Source organism: Myxocyprinus asiaticus, chromosome 24, assembly GCF_019703515.2.
Source record: "Myxocyprinus asiaticus isolate MX2 ecotype Aquarium Trade chromosome 24, UBuf_Myxa_2, whole genome shotgun sequence".
NCBI classification, from domain to species: Eukaryota; Metazoa; Chordata; class Actinopteri; order Cypriniformes; family Catostomidae; genus Myxocyprinus; species Myxocyprinus asiaticus.
In genome coordinates, this window is record NC_059367.1 from 19,259,339 (window position 1) to 19,274,776 (window position 15,438).

The 15,438-nt window shown below is 37.2% G+C and overlaps 1 protein-coding gene across 1 annotated transcript; it reads left to right on the plus strand.

Moving 5' to 3' along the window:
- The first annotated feature begins 91 nt into the window (after nucleotides 1-91).
- Nucleotides 92-13,784, plus strand: LOC127415434 (5'-nucleotidase domain-containing protein 2-like). Its single transcript, XM_051654155.1, has 14 exons — nucleotides 92-593; nucleotides 1,129-1,313; nucleotides 4,922-4,996; nucleotides 5,082-5,137; nucleotides 5,229-5,322; nucleotides 6,394-6,522; nucleotides 8,270-8,330; nucleotides 8,969-9,071; nucleotides 9,323-9,424; nucleotides 9,585-9,666; nucleotides 10,497-10,583; nucleotides 11,224-11,364; nucleotides 12,221-12,285; nucleotides 12,386-13,784. Exons 1-14 carry the CDS (start codon nucleotides 224-226, stop codon nucleotides 12,645-12,647), a joined length of 1,812 nt encoding a protein of 603 aa, XP_051510115.1. The 5' UTR covers nucleotides 92-223; the 3' UTR covers nucleotides 12,648-13,784.
- Nucleotides 13,785-15,438: the final 1,654 nt, after the last annotated feature.

Here is a 15,438-nt window from a genome sequence, read left to right on the forward strand (position 1 = left end):
CCGAGCGTTTTATTGGTCTAATTAACTGTCAATCATTCTAAGCCTTTCATTTGATTGGCTTACACAAAAGTTTGCACCCACCAGTGATGCCATCTTCAAAGCAGTATCGGTTGCTACAGACAGACGGGACTTTATTTAACACGAGGGGAAAGTACGAATGAAAGGGGTAAACAACTTAAACTTAGGGTTTTACATTCGTATAAAGAACTAATATATTGTAGGCATGGCTTGCAAAAGATTAGGCAATCTGAGCCATGCAATGTGGCAAAGAAGCTCTAGTTGCGGAGTTGCGCTTTGTGCAGGATTTAATATCCCTGCCTTTGCATGTGGAAGCTTCGCCTCGGCTGGTTCAACAATGCACGGACAGAAATGCTGCAAAGACGGACAGAACTGTGGACCGACGAAAAACGTAGCTGCTAACCATAACCCCACTGCAGCCGCAGTCACATCGCACAGACACCAAATCGTGGGGAAAAATAGAGGCGAAGAATCGCTCACCAAATCTGGCAGGGCATTTTCTTCAACGGTCCCTCAGATAAACAGTAAAACGTATTTGTGGTCAAGATACAATGAGATGAAACGACTCGTGCACGGTATGTTTATTTAATATGGATTTCAGATGCTTGTATGTGGTGTCCTATAGTCTCTGTAGTCATCATGGCAGAACTTTTTGTCCACTTCACACGCCCCAGAAAGGCGCTGGCCTTTGGCAAATTTGTAAACAACTCTCCGTCATTTTTTGGCAGCACAGAGGGGTTCCAGTCCAATGCATGATCGACGTTCATTTAAGGTGTTAGAGACTTTGAATAATGATTATGTGCCGTTACCCCAGACTAAAATGTACCAATTAAACTAATAGCCTAGCCCCCCCATATGCTATCGTTTCTGTAATAAATCTGAAATAATTTTTTTATTAGCCATTAAATAGTAACAGCAACAATTCTGCAAAAAGTTCTAAGACGTTTTAAAGGATAGCCATATGATTTATTTTAAATTATTTTACAGCAGTAACAATAACTGTAACAAGGGTATTTTTCCAGAAACAATGGGTGCAATGGTATATTTCTTAACAAACATAAGAAAAAAGGCATGGAATTACATTTCATATCTCTCTTTGTCTCTCCACAGATCTGATTCCTCCAGGGGTATGCAATTTGCTAAACCCTTCCACCATCTACGCTAATAATGAAGTTAATCTGGAAGAGGTGGACATCTACGGCTTCGACTATGATTACACGCTCGCGCTTTATTCCAGCGCGCTGGACGAGATGATTTACAACAAGGCGCGAGAATTTCTTGTTCAGCACTACAAGGTCTGAGAGAAGTCATTTGCAAATTGCAAACCATGCGTCTGTTGAGGGCCGTTCACACCGAACGCGAATTCGCGTCACGCTGTGCTGTTTTGTAATTGTTTTTCTGTGTAAACCTGCGCTAGAATGACGTGTTTGACCTTTGGTTTTTTTATTAATATTATTTATTTTTTTCGTTTTTTTTTTTTTTCGGCGTCGTAAAAACATTAAAGTTTAAAAAAAAAAAAAAGCATCTCGAGACACCTGGGGCCTCATGTATAAAACTTTGTGTAAATTTAATACTAAAAGTTTGCGTATGGGCAAAAGTCAGATTTTGCGAACAAACTAAAGTTTTCATATGTATAAAAAGTATGTACGCCAGAGCATGCTCGAAGTTCCCTTTATAAATCCTAGTTAGCGGAAAATTTTGCGAACATGCACGTGTTTAATTGTCCTCCCGAAATAACAGTATATGGAAGTTTACAATGCCTGTTTGAACTATGCATAACCAATTCTACATATAATTACCATATGCATAGTTCCATCCATACACCCAGGAAAATAGAAGATAAAACACACTGAAGCCTGCATGTTGCATGTGAATAGACGCTGCTGCTAAAAATAGTTTTTTAATATTTGTCTTGTTTTATTTTCAAAACATCTTAAACAAGATCAATTTACCGGAGGAACATAAATGTATATTAATACTCTAGAATATCATCGCTCCATTGGGAAATAATTTTTTAGTTCATTAAGCATAAACCGTACCTAACTTCAAGTAATTTAAAAAAATCGTATTTAGGATGTTTTATTAATTTAAGTTAGATTTTCTTTTTTTTTTTTTCTGGAAGCAAAACAAAGATTGTGATTAAGGAAAATATTTTTGCAGTTTAAAACACTATCTGACATAATCAGATCGCAACCTAAATAAACTGTGCAACATATGGTATTTTGCATAATGTTTTTTAGTATCATGAACAGGGTTGTCATTGCGTTTTGCATCAGGATAACTGGTAAATGGGGCATGCAGAGCATTTTATGCCTAGTTTGTTCAGTGCTGCACCTGTGTGCGCTATTCAGTACTGTACTTTCTGATGAGACTTACGCAGACAGCCGACCACTAGTCTTTGCAATGGTCCTTTCAACTACTATTTAGTACTATTTACTATTTGCATCTGTTTTAACAGGCAATTCTACGTCAGACAGAGTCAAGTGCACATCACAGATCATATTTATTTGAATGTTGTCTTTTATCTCGGAACGGAATTTCTGTAATAGAACACAATTCCAAGCAGATGTCCTTTGGGAATCGAAAATATCACGAGCCAAGAAATCCTCCCTGTCATTAAAAGTATGTTCCCTCAGCATGATGAGTCTTCCAAAAGCAGCACATCTACTGCCAATATTTCCTTTTAACATCTTGTTAAAATGCATTTTCAATTAGTTGTGTAAAATTAATATAGCCTAATATTGGCTGCATAAGTTATTTTTGATTTGAGTGATGAACTTCATACATTTTAATCGAAATGTGGTTTATAAAAAGAAAAGTGGAGTTTAAAATCAGTCTGTTCAGTTCATTACTTGTCCAGCTGGAGTCACCAATTCACACACACCAGTAAAAGAGTGCCCATTGTACAAAATAGTGTTGGGTAAAAATATTGATTTTCCGATTAATTGCAATCTTCATTTGAACGATATCAATTCTTAAATCCCAAGATCGATCTTTTACTCCATGCACAACCCTCTACAATGAGTGGAAATCACTCGCATTTGCAACCAAATTTCACGCTGTGCAACTAAAAATTTATATATTTTGGCTACGGGCTGGTAAATGTTCAGATTTCACTCACCAGTGAATTAATTATGTAGTAGAGTGATGGAGTATTCAGCAGCGAGATCCCACTGCATGTTGAGAGTAAAAGTGTGTCCAAAGACGGGATCCATGCAACCAATTTGTCAATGAATAATGTCATTTTAATAACCTTTCTGTTCTTTACAGTTAGTTGTTGATCAAATTCAACAAAAAATAAACATTTAATCGTTATCAGGCATGGCACCGATGAGATAAAGCCATTGAAGTCTCTCTCGTTAACATGCGCTCATTAACAGACGCTCTTTACAGAAATGCCGGTTTTTAACACGTTCAACAAATCGATGTAAATATTGTAAACAGTATAATTTATGCAATATAACATCATATTTATGGATTGAATACATGGATTTTTTCATTTTTAAAACTTAAATGTGACCAAAATGATGAAAAACCAATACAATTGAATTAGTAAAATTAACATTTTCTTAATAAACCTAGTTAGAAGGTCCCCTTTGTAATTAACAGCATTAGCTGGGAGAGAATGTATTTTATATGTAAGAAAAATGGACATTATAACTGAAAAAATCCAAATGAATCGATATCAAATCAAGAGCTTGTAAATCGGAATCGAATCGGGAAAATCTATCAATACCCGGCCCTAGTACAAAGGTGCCCCAATTTATTCCTGGCAGGCAGCAGGTGCCCTTACCCTGCCCCATCCCTAATCATAACCACATGTAGCCTCTTAGGTTAGGCCAGGTCAAGAGTGTGCGGACGGTGCATACATATTTACGGCAAGTTTATTTAAAAATCCCGATGTGTGCGTGGAAAATTACGTACACACATTTCAGTGCCCATTTAGTGCGTACAATGTAACATTTATACATTAGGCCCCTGGGCTCTGTCCGAAAGTGTGTACTGTTAGAGTATGTACTGCATTTGATGAAGAACATACTTCGTGGCTTTTATGAATACTGAGGGTTCAGACACGCTACTCCAATGGCATACTGTTTTTGGAATACTATAAAATAGGGAAGTATGCCTGTTCAGACATAACCGCTGTCTTAAAAGAACTTAGTTTAAAAAAAAACTTAAGACATCTGCATTCTCTCCCATTCGTTTTTTTGAATTTTTTAACGCAAGAGTGCGTTCGGTCTTAACTGCTGCTTGTTTTGCATATTTTTACATTACATGTAACTGTTATTAAACAACTGTAGATCTCAATTTAAAGCTGAAATGTGTCATTTCTGCGCCACCAAATGGAATTGCAAAAATAAACATGTTTTCAAACTGCTTTAAGCACACTCCCCATCTGCTGTTGATCAAACTAAGAGAAAGTCCTGCCCTCAGCTCATGCCATTCATTAAGTCATTGTTGTGTCAGACAGGATGGGCTGCTTCAAATAAACAGAGGAATCTTATAGCGCCACAGAGTTAAGGAAAATTAACCTACGATGGCTTACTTATAGCTGTCTGTGCATATTAAGCAGGGATAGGAGAAAGTATTTTAACATTAAAAAAGTTACACACTTCAGCTTTAATAATACAAAGTGTTGTTTTGAGGTAAAGATACATTAACAAAAAAAAAAAAAAAAAAGACACAATCTAATCTAAAGAAAGTCTTAACACATGACCAGTGCTGAATGACACATGACCTTAGGCCTTATGTTGTGCTCTAAAGATTTAATGCAATGTTTTGCATAATTGTTTCAGTTATGGGGATCTGGCTATAATGGCATCATGTGGAGTCATGTGGGGGAAGGTTAAAGGTTAGCATGTTTGGTATGAGTAAGGTTTGTTGTGTCCTCCTCTTTTACTAGTATCCTGAGGGAATCAGCAAGTATGAGTACATTCCCAACTTTGCAACGCGGGGCCTTCACTATGACATACAGAAGGTGCGTTAAACATGGGGTATAGTTTTATATAGCATTGTTTTACTTGAGCTGTGACTTAATTTAAACAATTTTCTCTATGCTACAGGGACTTCTGATGAAAATTGATGCCTTCCATTACATCCAGCTGGGCACAGTTTATAGGTAAATCAACCCTAATTTTCTCAAATCAGCCTGTTGATTTGTTTGGAAAAGAGTGTTTCATCATCAAAAGGTTTATTTCTCCTGTACCCAGGGGTCTGAAGGCCGTCCCTGATGAGGAGGTCATGCAACTTTATGGAGGTTCGAATCACGTTCCCCTCCACCAAGTTAGTGGATTCTACGGCAAGGTGATTGTTCCACATTTAACTTTATTATGTGTTCATATTCTGATTTCATCAGTCAGTTTTACACTTGAGAGGGCAAGTGTTTACATGGAGAGATTGGCATGCTTACATTCTTGTGCCTCATTACTAAGAGGTTAATGAGGGTAAAGTGGTACCACCCTGTCAGTAGCTCTGATCTGATTTTGAGCCAATGGGGAGAGTGCCAGTATGTTATATATCTAAAACAATGTTATTTTTCAGTATTAAAGAAATATTTTGGGTTCAATACAAGTTAAGCTCAATCAATAGCATTTATATGGCATAAAATTGATTTCCACAAAAATGATTTTTGACTTGCCCCTTCTTTTCTTTAAAAAAAAAAAAAAGCAAAAATCTTGGTACCAGTTCAATGGAAATGAATGGGGCCAATCCGTAAAAGTTAAAATACTCACTGTTTCAAAAGTATAGCCAAAAGATGTAAACAGTTGGGTGTTAACATGATTTTAGTGTGATAAAATCGCTTACTAAGCTGTTGTGATATCTGATTTGAGTGAATTGTTCTTTTCATTGGCTTGGGCAAACTGGATCACAAATTGGTGCTAATTTCAATGAATATAAATAGAAATTATTAAATGCAAATAATAAAACATTGATACACTGAGCAAAATAAAACCTCATCCTCAAGCATCCCATTGATTGGTACAAGCCATGATGTGAGCTTTTTACAGTGCGATTAATTTTATTTATTTATTTTTTCACAAAATTGTCAACGTTCTCTCCAATGTTTGATTTTATGGACATTATTGTACAAAGGGGAACAACAACAATTTTGGTACTGTGTTTGGTTGACACTTGATGTCTAGTATAAAACAAGCATATCAAGTTAAGAACCACTGTATATGTCTGAATTTAAATGTTTTTAAAAAATCCTCATCCAATAGTGAGAATCTCTATATATTTTTTTAAATGTTAAACTCATTATCAGTATTTCCAGTGCTATTTCCAACTTCTAGTGCAAGCATGCACAATTTTTATTCATCTTTGTTGTGAAGTACATGTGAATCATGCATTTTTTTCATACTATTCTTGCTTCAGGGTCCCATGATGAAACAGTTTATGGATGTTTTCTCCATTCCTGAGATGACTCTTTTAGCTGCTGCAAATGATTACTTCATCTCAAACGACATCGAGTACGACCCTGTGCATCTCTACAAAGATGTTTCGGTAAGTTTTAAATAAGTCAGCATGCCATGCCTTTTTTAATCTGGATTCAACTTGTTTTTCACTTTTGCCTTCTTGATGATCAAAAAGCTTGTTAGTGAATTTTCACAATAAATCCAGCCTGTTTTTACAGACTGTGGGAATAGTTTACAAACTGCTTTTGTAATTTAAATCCGTGAGAGCTGTTTCTTGTCAGTCGTTTTGTAAACTCTCATCAAGCTGATGCGATTCATTCTTCTGCCTGTGGTTAAGCGCTGCTGACTGATTTGTTTTCATTCAGCTTGGATCACGGTGGTCCTGAATTGGGTTACAGGGCAACTTTGTTTTTTCATGCTGTTTTGGGTCTGTTCGCCAGAAGAGTGTTGTCTTTGCTTTCAGTTCTGCTTTTCAGCCCCACTCTCCCACCCCTTTTACTTTCCTTTACTTGGACTTTTTGCTGACTAGCACAAGATGGAAAAGGATGAAAATGTTGAAAAACAGATAAAAATCCACATTTTCAGACATCCAAAATGTGTTAACATGAACAAAACAATGACTTTGCAGTTAGCGTGTAGTCTTGACTTGTTAACAAATTGAATTGAGAGTTTTTCAGGAAGTAGGATGTTAGGGTTGAACTTGTTTATCTTTCAAATGCAGCTTTTTGTATTGAGATCTGTCAGCGCTGGTAGAACAGATTGTACTCGTGGAGGCGTGTGGGCACGTAAGCTGTCAGAGGAACTGGAAACCTGGCAGCAGATTAAAGTAAAGCTCTCAAAAGTTCTACAGTATTGTAATGGAACTCTCTGACCAACAAAGAAAAAAGAATATAAAGGAAAATGGAAAAAATGGGATGTAAAAGAGAAAAATAGTTCTGCTGTTTTTTGTGTCAGTCCATAAAATTAATTGCAACACTATTGTGCTTTAAAGGAATAGTTCACCCAAAAATGCCATCCCAGATGTGTATGACTTTCTTCTGCTGAACACAAATATTTTTAGAAGAATATCTCTGCTCTGTAGGTCCATACAACACAAGTGAATGGTGATCAGACCTTTCAATCTCCAAAAAGGAGATAAAGGCATCATAAAAGTAATCCATTAGACTCCAGTGGGTTTAATCAATGTCTTCTGAAGTGATCTAATCGATTTTGGGGGAGAACAGACCAAAATATAACTCCTTTTTCACTGTACATCTTGCCATTGCAGTCTCTTGGCACGATCAGGATTTCATGCTTGATTACACTTCCTAGCGCTTGACACATGTGCAGAGTGCTAGATGGCGCTATAGGTAATCAAGCTTGAAATCATGATCGCCAAGGAGACTGCTGTCAAGATGTAATGTGAAATTAGTTATATTTTGGTCTGTTCTCACCCAAAACCAACTTGATTGCTTCAGACAACATTAATTAAACCGCTTTAGATGTTTGGATTACTTTTATGCTGACTTTATCTCCTTTTTGGAGATTTTGGAGTACTGGTCACCATCCACTTGCATTGAAAGGACCTATAGAGCTGAGATATTCTTCTAAAAATCTTTGTTTGTGTTCAGGAGATGAAAGTAAGTCATACCCATCCGGGATGTCATAAGGGTGAGTAAATGATGAGAGAATTTTCATTTTTGGGTGAACGATCCATTTAAGCACTGCTTCACAAAAACATCTTGTGCAGCAGTAAGATGGTTTCCATCTGGAATGAATCGGCTCATGGTGAAGTTTTCCCAATATGGTTTGAGAAATATGAGTGGTGAGCTGACACGCAAAATTTGTTTTTGCAGGATGCAATTGGAATGGTGCATATCAAAGGTTACATGTACAAATGGATCATGCAGGATCTTGGTGAGTATGAGCAATCATTTACTATATGCATTGCCCAAATACCAGCATATACTTTACAGATGGTGCAAAAAGAATTGTATGTGTCTGAAACCACAGCATAAAAAAGGCTTGTGTATATACCTGAAAGCACAGCAAAAGTATGACTCACCTTGAATTTCTCTAGCCAAGTAGGGAACATATTTTTGAAGACTAAAGCTAATGAAAACAAGACTTGAATTGACTTTCTCAGAACCAGTCTGAGCAATCCGTTTGTATGGTCTGTATAGGTGGAGAGCAGTCTTTGTTTTCATAACGCACTGTTGCGTAATCTGACTTCTCTAGAGAATAGGATCTGAAACAAATTGTTCTATTGGGCTTGCCCAATCTAATTTTTATTTGTAATGTTTGTTGTATCCTGTGGACAAGCAGGGAACCTGCAAATCCTTATCTTTAAATGTCCCTCTGCAAGAAAAATACGTTTTAGACAAACAGGAAAAATGGATTTGATCATATCTTTATGAAATGTATTTTAGTCCGCAGAAATGACCGATTTGATTTTAGTTAGCATAGAATAGATTACCATTTAAATGGACCTCTTGTTTTCTTCTCTCACTTGCTGTCCCTTGCTAACCCCCTTTCCTTCCTTATTCTATCCCCAGAGAAATACATTCTCAGAGGAGATGAGACATATGCTGTGCTACACCGACTGGCCAGCCATGGGAAGAAACTTTTCCTAATTACAAACAGCCCTTTCAGCTTTGTGTGAGTTTCCCCATGGTTGTGCCATTCATATTCAGTAGCTAAATTCATTCATAGTAGAGTTGTTGTATTTTAATGTAAATAGTATAAGCAGTTTAAACATCATATAGAGGTCACTTTACCTACTTTGAGACTATCTGAATAAAGACCGTATTCAAATTCTATTCCGATTCCAATTTATTTTCTCATACATTTATAAGGCTAGGCCTCTTAATGCCAGGCCTCTTAATGTCCTTTGATTAATATATTTTCAGTGACAAAGGCATGAAATACATGGTTGGAAAGGACTGGAGGGAATTCTTTGACATTGTCATTGTTCAAGCAGACAAGCCACATTTTTTCAATGACTGTGTAAAGTAAGTACAATTTCAACTGCTTTGTGGGCTAAAATTACTCATTGTGTCCTCTGGAAGAGGTGACGCAAAGTATCCATTCCCAATAAATTTTTCTGTAACTTCAGGTTGTCCTAAATTTCCCCATGGTAATTTTTAAAGTATCTCTATCTTAATTTTAAAGACCATTCAGACGTTTGGACTGCAATGGAGACTTGCAATGGGATAGGATCAAGAGTTTGAATAAGGGACAGATCTACAAGCAGGTAATGCAGATTTATCTTGTAATATAAATAAATAAATAATAATAAATATTATTACTTATGCAGTATTAAGGTCTTTGGGACCCCAAACATAAAGAACGTAAAAGGAATTGCAACAGAACATGAGGGTTAGGATGACCAGTGTATGTAGTTATCTGGTTTGCTGGGAAGCTTTTATTTGCTCTATTGTCAGTAGATGTCATCTATGCTGACTCATGTCTGGATTAAGTCAGGGATTACAAATACATTTAGGTCATTCATTTAGAATTACTGCAACAACTGGCCTACATATTGGACCTCTACTTGCAAAACCATGTTGGTTAAAATTGTATGTGGCTTACTTGTTTTCCTGTCCGAGTAAGAATAAGCCAAGTCTTTCCAACTACGCATTGATCCTCTGTGAATTGTAGAATGGCTTGTGTGCTTCATTTAGCTCTTTAAATGGGGAAAATATAGAAAAGAAAGTGGCAAGGTCAACTTCGGTCTCAATGGAAAGTCGATTTAACACTGTTTAGTGGTGTCAGGCATGTACAAACACACTCAGCTGGCCGGAACAGAGGTCAGTATTGCTTAACTTTATGGACGGCCTCAGGGAAGATTGTTAAAGTCATCCTCAGTTGGGGAAGACTTTGGGAAATTTCCCTGGCAGCAACCTTAGAACAGCAAGCTGTTACTGCTGTATAAGATTCGGTGAAAAGCAATGTTGCCACACAGCTTCCTGAAATCTGAGTCATGGACAAAAAAATGCTGTGTCTCAAGGTTTCTAAAAAAGAAAACTTAGATCAACATTAGCAGCTGACATACAGAACTTTCTTTGTTTTGCCTTGTTTTAGGGAAACCTTATAGACTTTCTGAAGTTAACAGGATGGCGGGGATCCAAGGTTTTCTACTTTGGAGATCATCTCTACAGTGACTTGGCAGTGAGTCAGCATCATACTACTAGTTTATTCCATTGTGCTGGATAAAATGTCATGTTACCAATCTTGCACATTAGTTGTGCATAGGGAATTTTTCACAATAAGCGTATAAACATGCACACCCGTTCGCTGATAACTACCAAAAATCAGCTTTAAAAAATACCCATAAGAAACCTGTGTTTACATAAGACTTGAAATTATCGAATTATTCTCTGCTTTTGACATCAGAATGTAAACGGACATGTGCACAACACTTGAACACATTGGAAAAGCCGCCAGAATGCCAGGAAAGGTGTCACAAAAATGGGTTAATGGGCAAAATTCTTCGTGCCGATTGATTTTTGCTTAAACTATTTATGACTTTACTCCAATAAATGATAGCCATTTATGGCACTTACATGATCTTCAGTATAAGAATGTGCATTTAAATGCGCTCAATGTCTCATTACTGCTTCATATTGCTCAATGATCTAGAAAACATTATTAGTAAATGTATCTGAATCTTATTTTGCAAGTTGTACTGAATAAGTACTCCACAAATAGGCCAAACTTTATAGTTTCCATAGTCAATAGTTTCAAACAGTAACCCTGAAATTTTAAGTGGACTCCTGCCCATAACAACATACTAATCTTGCCATTTAAGGACCTGATGCTTCGACATGGCTGGAGAACAGGAGCGATTGTGCCTGAACTTGAAGTGGAGACGAAAGTTGTGAACACAGAGCAGTACGCTCAAAGTCTCACCTGGTTGCAGGCGCTCACCGGCCTGCTGGAGCGCATGCAGGTAAGCAACATGGCAGTGAACTCCTCAGTAACACTGTTCAGCATAGGAAAATAATATAAGTGATATATTTTTTTTCACATATTAAAGAAAATATATAGATAGAGAGAATTTTAATCATACAGATTTGTCAAACTGACTAATGTAATGCAATTTCTACAGAAGTGTTTTAATCCAAAGGATGAGAGTTTTTCCAAATTTATGAACACATTTCTAGTTTTAATGAGCAAAAAAAAAAAAAAACAACATTTCCACCATTACATGTGCTAATACTCTCCATATGGTTGCATAGGACTGACCTGATAGGATTGGCAAAGACCCAGTCGCTTTATATTGATCTGGATTGATTGGTCTTTGTGTTTGTATCCAAAGTTAGATCCTGTATGTAAGACAAGCGTGGTGTGATCGGTTTCTCTGTTTGCATAATCTAGAATGCATGCAACCTCATTCTGTCAAAGCTTAGGTGATAATTGTTTCAAAGCAATTTGTCTTCAGATTTTAAAGAAATGTGACACCTAAATTGTGGGAACCTCCATTATTCTTGCTTTTCATTAATCTCCACTTGAGGTTAATGAGCAGCAAGAATAATGGAGGTTCCCACAATTTAGGTGTCACGTTTCTTTAAAATTAGAAGTATGAGCATGTACATAATCGTTACTTTGAAATGTATATATATATTTTTTTTTTTTTACATAAAGTCTATGCTCTCCTTTGTGTCATCTTAAAGTTATACAATTTCTTTGAATATGTTTTTTTGATCTTGACCAGACAAAAGTTGTATGAAACAAAAGCTTTTTCCCTGTCTGATAGGAGAGAAATTGTTTTTAGACATCTGGCTTATTTATATATTTGTTTTCAGATGTATCGAGATCCTGAGTCCAAAAAGGTTTTGCAAGAGTGGCTCAAAGAGAGAGAGGAGCTAAGGTGAGTTTCGAAAAGGGGAAAATGCTAAATTCTTTATCACTTACTTGAACAGATCAAGAACTATAGCCATTCTAACACGTTTCCCAATTTCCTTTTACAGGGCAGTCACTAAGAACCTCTTCAACCCTCACTTTGGCAGCATATTCCGTACCTGCCACAACCCGACCTACTTTTCCCGCCGCCTGTGCCGTTTCTCTGACCTCTACATGGCCTCTATCAGCTGCCTGCTTAACTATGACCTCTCTTACACATTTTACCCTCGCCGCACACCCCTGCAGCACGAAGCCCCTCTCTGGATGGACCAGCTTTGCACCGGTTGCATGAAGACGCCCTTCTTGGAGGAGATGGCCCATATTCGTTAAAACTGATGAGCTGGTTTTAAGTGCACACATGAACTGAATTGGTGGGGTGCAGTTCTCTGTGGCATTGGAGACATGGCAACTTGTGCAGGAACTCTGCATACGATGGAGACACCTGCTGGAAGTTGTTACAATGCATCTCATTGTTCTCAGGCCTTGGACACTGGAAGACAGAAAGGCATGTTGATGATGAATCTCTCTCTCCATGATGTGTTCTTCCCTCTAACTGTTTTTTATTTGATGCCATTGCATTATGTCTTACAAAACTAAACATAGTTAAATTTTACATGGTTTACAGTTCTCTTTTTAGGTTTTGTAGAAGCAAACCTGTACGTCATGAGTATTGTAGTTACAGAAGGATGTTTATAATAACATTTATTCTGATGAATCATGATAACACAGGGAGCAGGAAATAAAACGACCTATACTTGGGGTACCCAGACTTTATACTCTGGTAGGCCAAAGTATGAGCCGCTGGCTAAAAAATGCACAATGAGTTTGAAATACAATAGGTCTGATTATATATAGGTGTATAAATAGGTCAAAAAACTACATAGTTTTGGTGTTGTAATGGTACTACTAACCATATTACTTGCCTTCCACACACTACGGTAATAATGCAATCTAGAGTCAGACTTTAAACATGCACAGATAATCCTGCAATAACCACTCTCGACTGCTTTCTTTTATTACTAGAATTTTTCTTTTTATGACAACTGTATTACATACATGGAAGCTCCTGGAGGGCCAAACCAAATGCTGTTGTTTTTGACCTGTAGGCCTCGCTGTTTGTGGCTTCAGACAAAGCTTCTGTTAATTCAGAACATTGTTTGATTACATTTAAATATGTGAATATTAGCTATGCTGCTAAAATCGGTTTTCAAGGAACAAGACATATTTCTCATTTATGTACTTGCTCTGCAGTTGATAAAATCAAATAAAAAGCTTTGTAGTACAATATATTGATAATATGTATTCTTAAGCCTTTCAATTGAGGGGGGAAAAACATGTAAATTACCCTAACAATTTACAAAAATAAATTTGCTTGTGTTCCACAAACTTAAAGGTAACTGGGTGTTTCTGTAACTATTGGGACTTTAGGGACTGTGGACTTTTAGAAAATAAACTATTTTAAAACAATTTTCAAACAAGTTTCTCTCATCATTTGGGGCAGTGGTAGCTCAGTGGTTAAGGCTCTGGGTTACTGATCAGAAGGTCGGGGGTTCAAGCCCCAGCACCGCCAAGATGCCACTGTTGGGCCCTTGAGCAAGGCCCTTGACCCTATCTGCTCCAGGGGCGCTGTATCATGGCTGACCCTGCACTCTGACCCCAGCCTAGCTGGGATATGTGAAAAAGAAGAATTTCACTGTATATGTGCAAATGTGTGATGAATAAAGATAAATTAAATTATTTACTCAACCTTGTGTCATCCCAGATGTGTATGACTTTCTTTCTTCTGCAGAATACCAATGAAGACATTTAGAAGGAAAGCTCAGCTCTATAGATTCATACAAAGCAACTGAATGGTGGCCAGACCTTTGAAGCTACAAAATTGCATAAAGGCAGCATATAAGTAATCCACAAGACTCCAGTCTTCTGGACTCCATGTCTTCTGAAGCGATATGATAGGTGTGGGTGAGAAACAGATATTTTTAAATAAATGTTTAAATCCTTTTTTTACTATAAATCTCCACTTTCACTTTCTGTCACATTCTGAAAGTGAAAGTGGAGATTTATAGAAAAAAAACTAACAAAACCTCGCCATAGAGACAGGCAGACACAGACAGACCTGGCTACCGAAAGAAGAGAGGCTGTCCCCCCACTGCACACAAAATGAAATGGAAACAGAACTGCACTTTTTAACAACATGCCCTAATTGGACAAGTGTTTGGTATCATTTTTTTTTAAATGATATAGATTATGATAAATTCTGAGACTCAGCCTAAGAAACTGCTGAAAGAAAAGAAGGAAAAAAAAAAAAAATGAGCCAAAAATGTACTTTTTAAAAAAAATTGTTTTATTATTGTTCAGATTTTACATTATATATCTCTGGGAGTAAATAAGGTGGCTCCGAAAGCTGCTTTTGTTTTGTTCCCAATCATGTCCACTTCAAATGAGAAAAATGTTGTGTTGATGTGACATCAACCTCTCTAAACAAATAAAAAATAATAATTGTACATAAGATCTAATTACATAAACAACAAACACAACAATGATTAAAGGTTTGCATAGCATGCAGACATGAATTTAGTAATGAGATTTCACCAAATGAGTGCCTTTTGACTCCGTGAGTCTGCATCATTGAGTCTGTGTCATGTACTTGGCGACATCTACTGGTGGCCATATGTAACATTGTGCTTCGTGTGGATTATCTAATGATCTATGCATCTGATTAACTTGTGTGTGGGCTCATTTCAGTGGCGGATTTAGGCATAGGCGACATGGGCAGTTGCCCGGGGCAGCAGCACGAGGCACCCACACAGCCAACTTTGGGGGTGTGTTGAAACGGGTTTCGCCCAGGGCACCATACAAGTAATGTTATGTGAAATTTTATGTTCTGTTTATTTATCGTGAAGTTATAAGCAAAATGTGGCACATAAGCAACACTAACATAATGATCAAAGACATATAATTAGCTATTACCAGTAGTGTAGTCAAGGGCATTTGCAGGCATACGCCATATGCCCACCTATCTTTCTTAGGATTTTGCATGTGCCCACCTGAAATAAGTGATGATACATATGGCCACTGGAATATCGAGTAGTCTTTTAACCCGGAACTTTTTCAGTCTACC

Excerpts from the sequence above, each read along its gene's own strand:
- LOC127415434 (XM_051654155.1), top strand. The coding sequence starts at position 224 with ATGGCTTGCAAAAGATTAGGCAATCTGAGCCATGCAATGTGGCAAAGA. Across the intron at positions 5,138-5,228 it reads CAGCTGGGCACAGTTTATAG|GGGTCTGAAGGCCGTCCCTG; the intron begins GTAAATCAACCC and ends TCCTGTACCCAG. Across the intron at positions 8,331-8,968 it reads ATGGATCATGCAGGATCTTG|AGAAATACATTCTCAGAGGA; the intron begins GTGAGTATGAGC and ends TTCTATCCCCAG.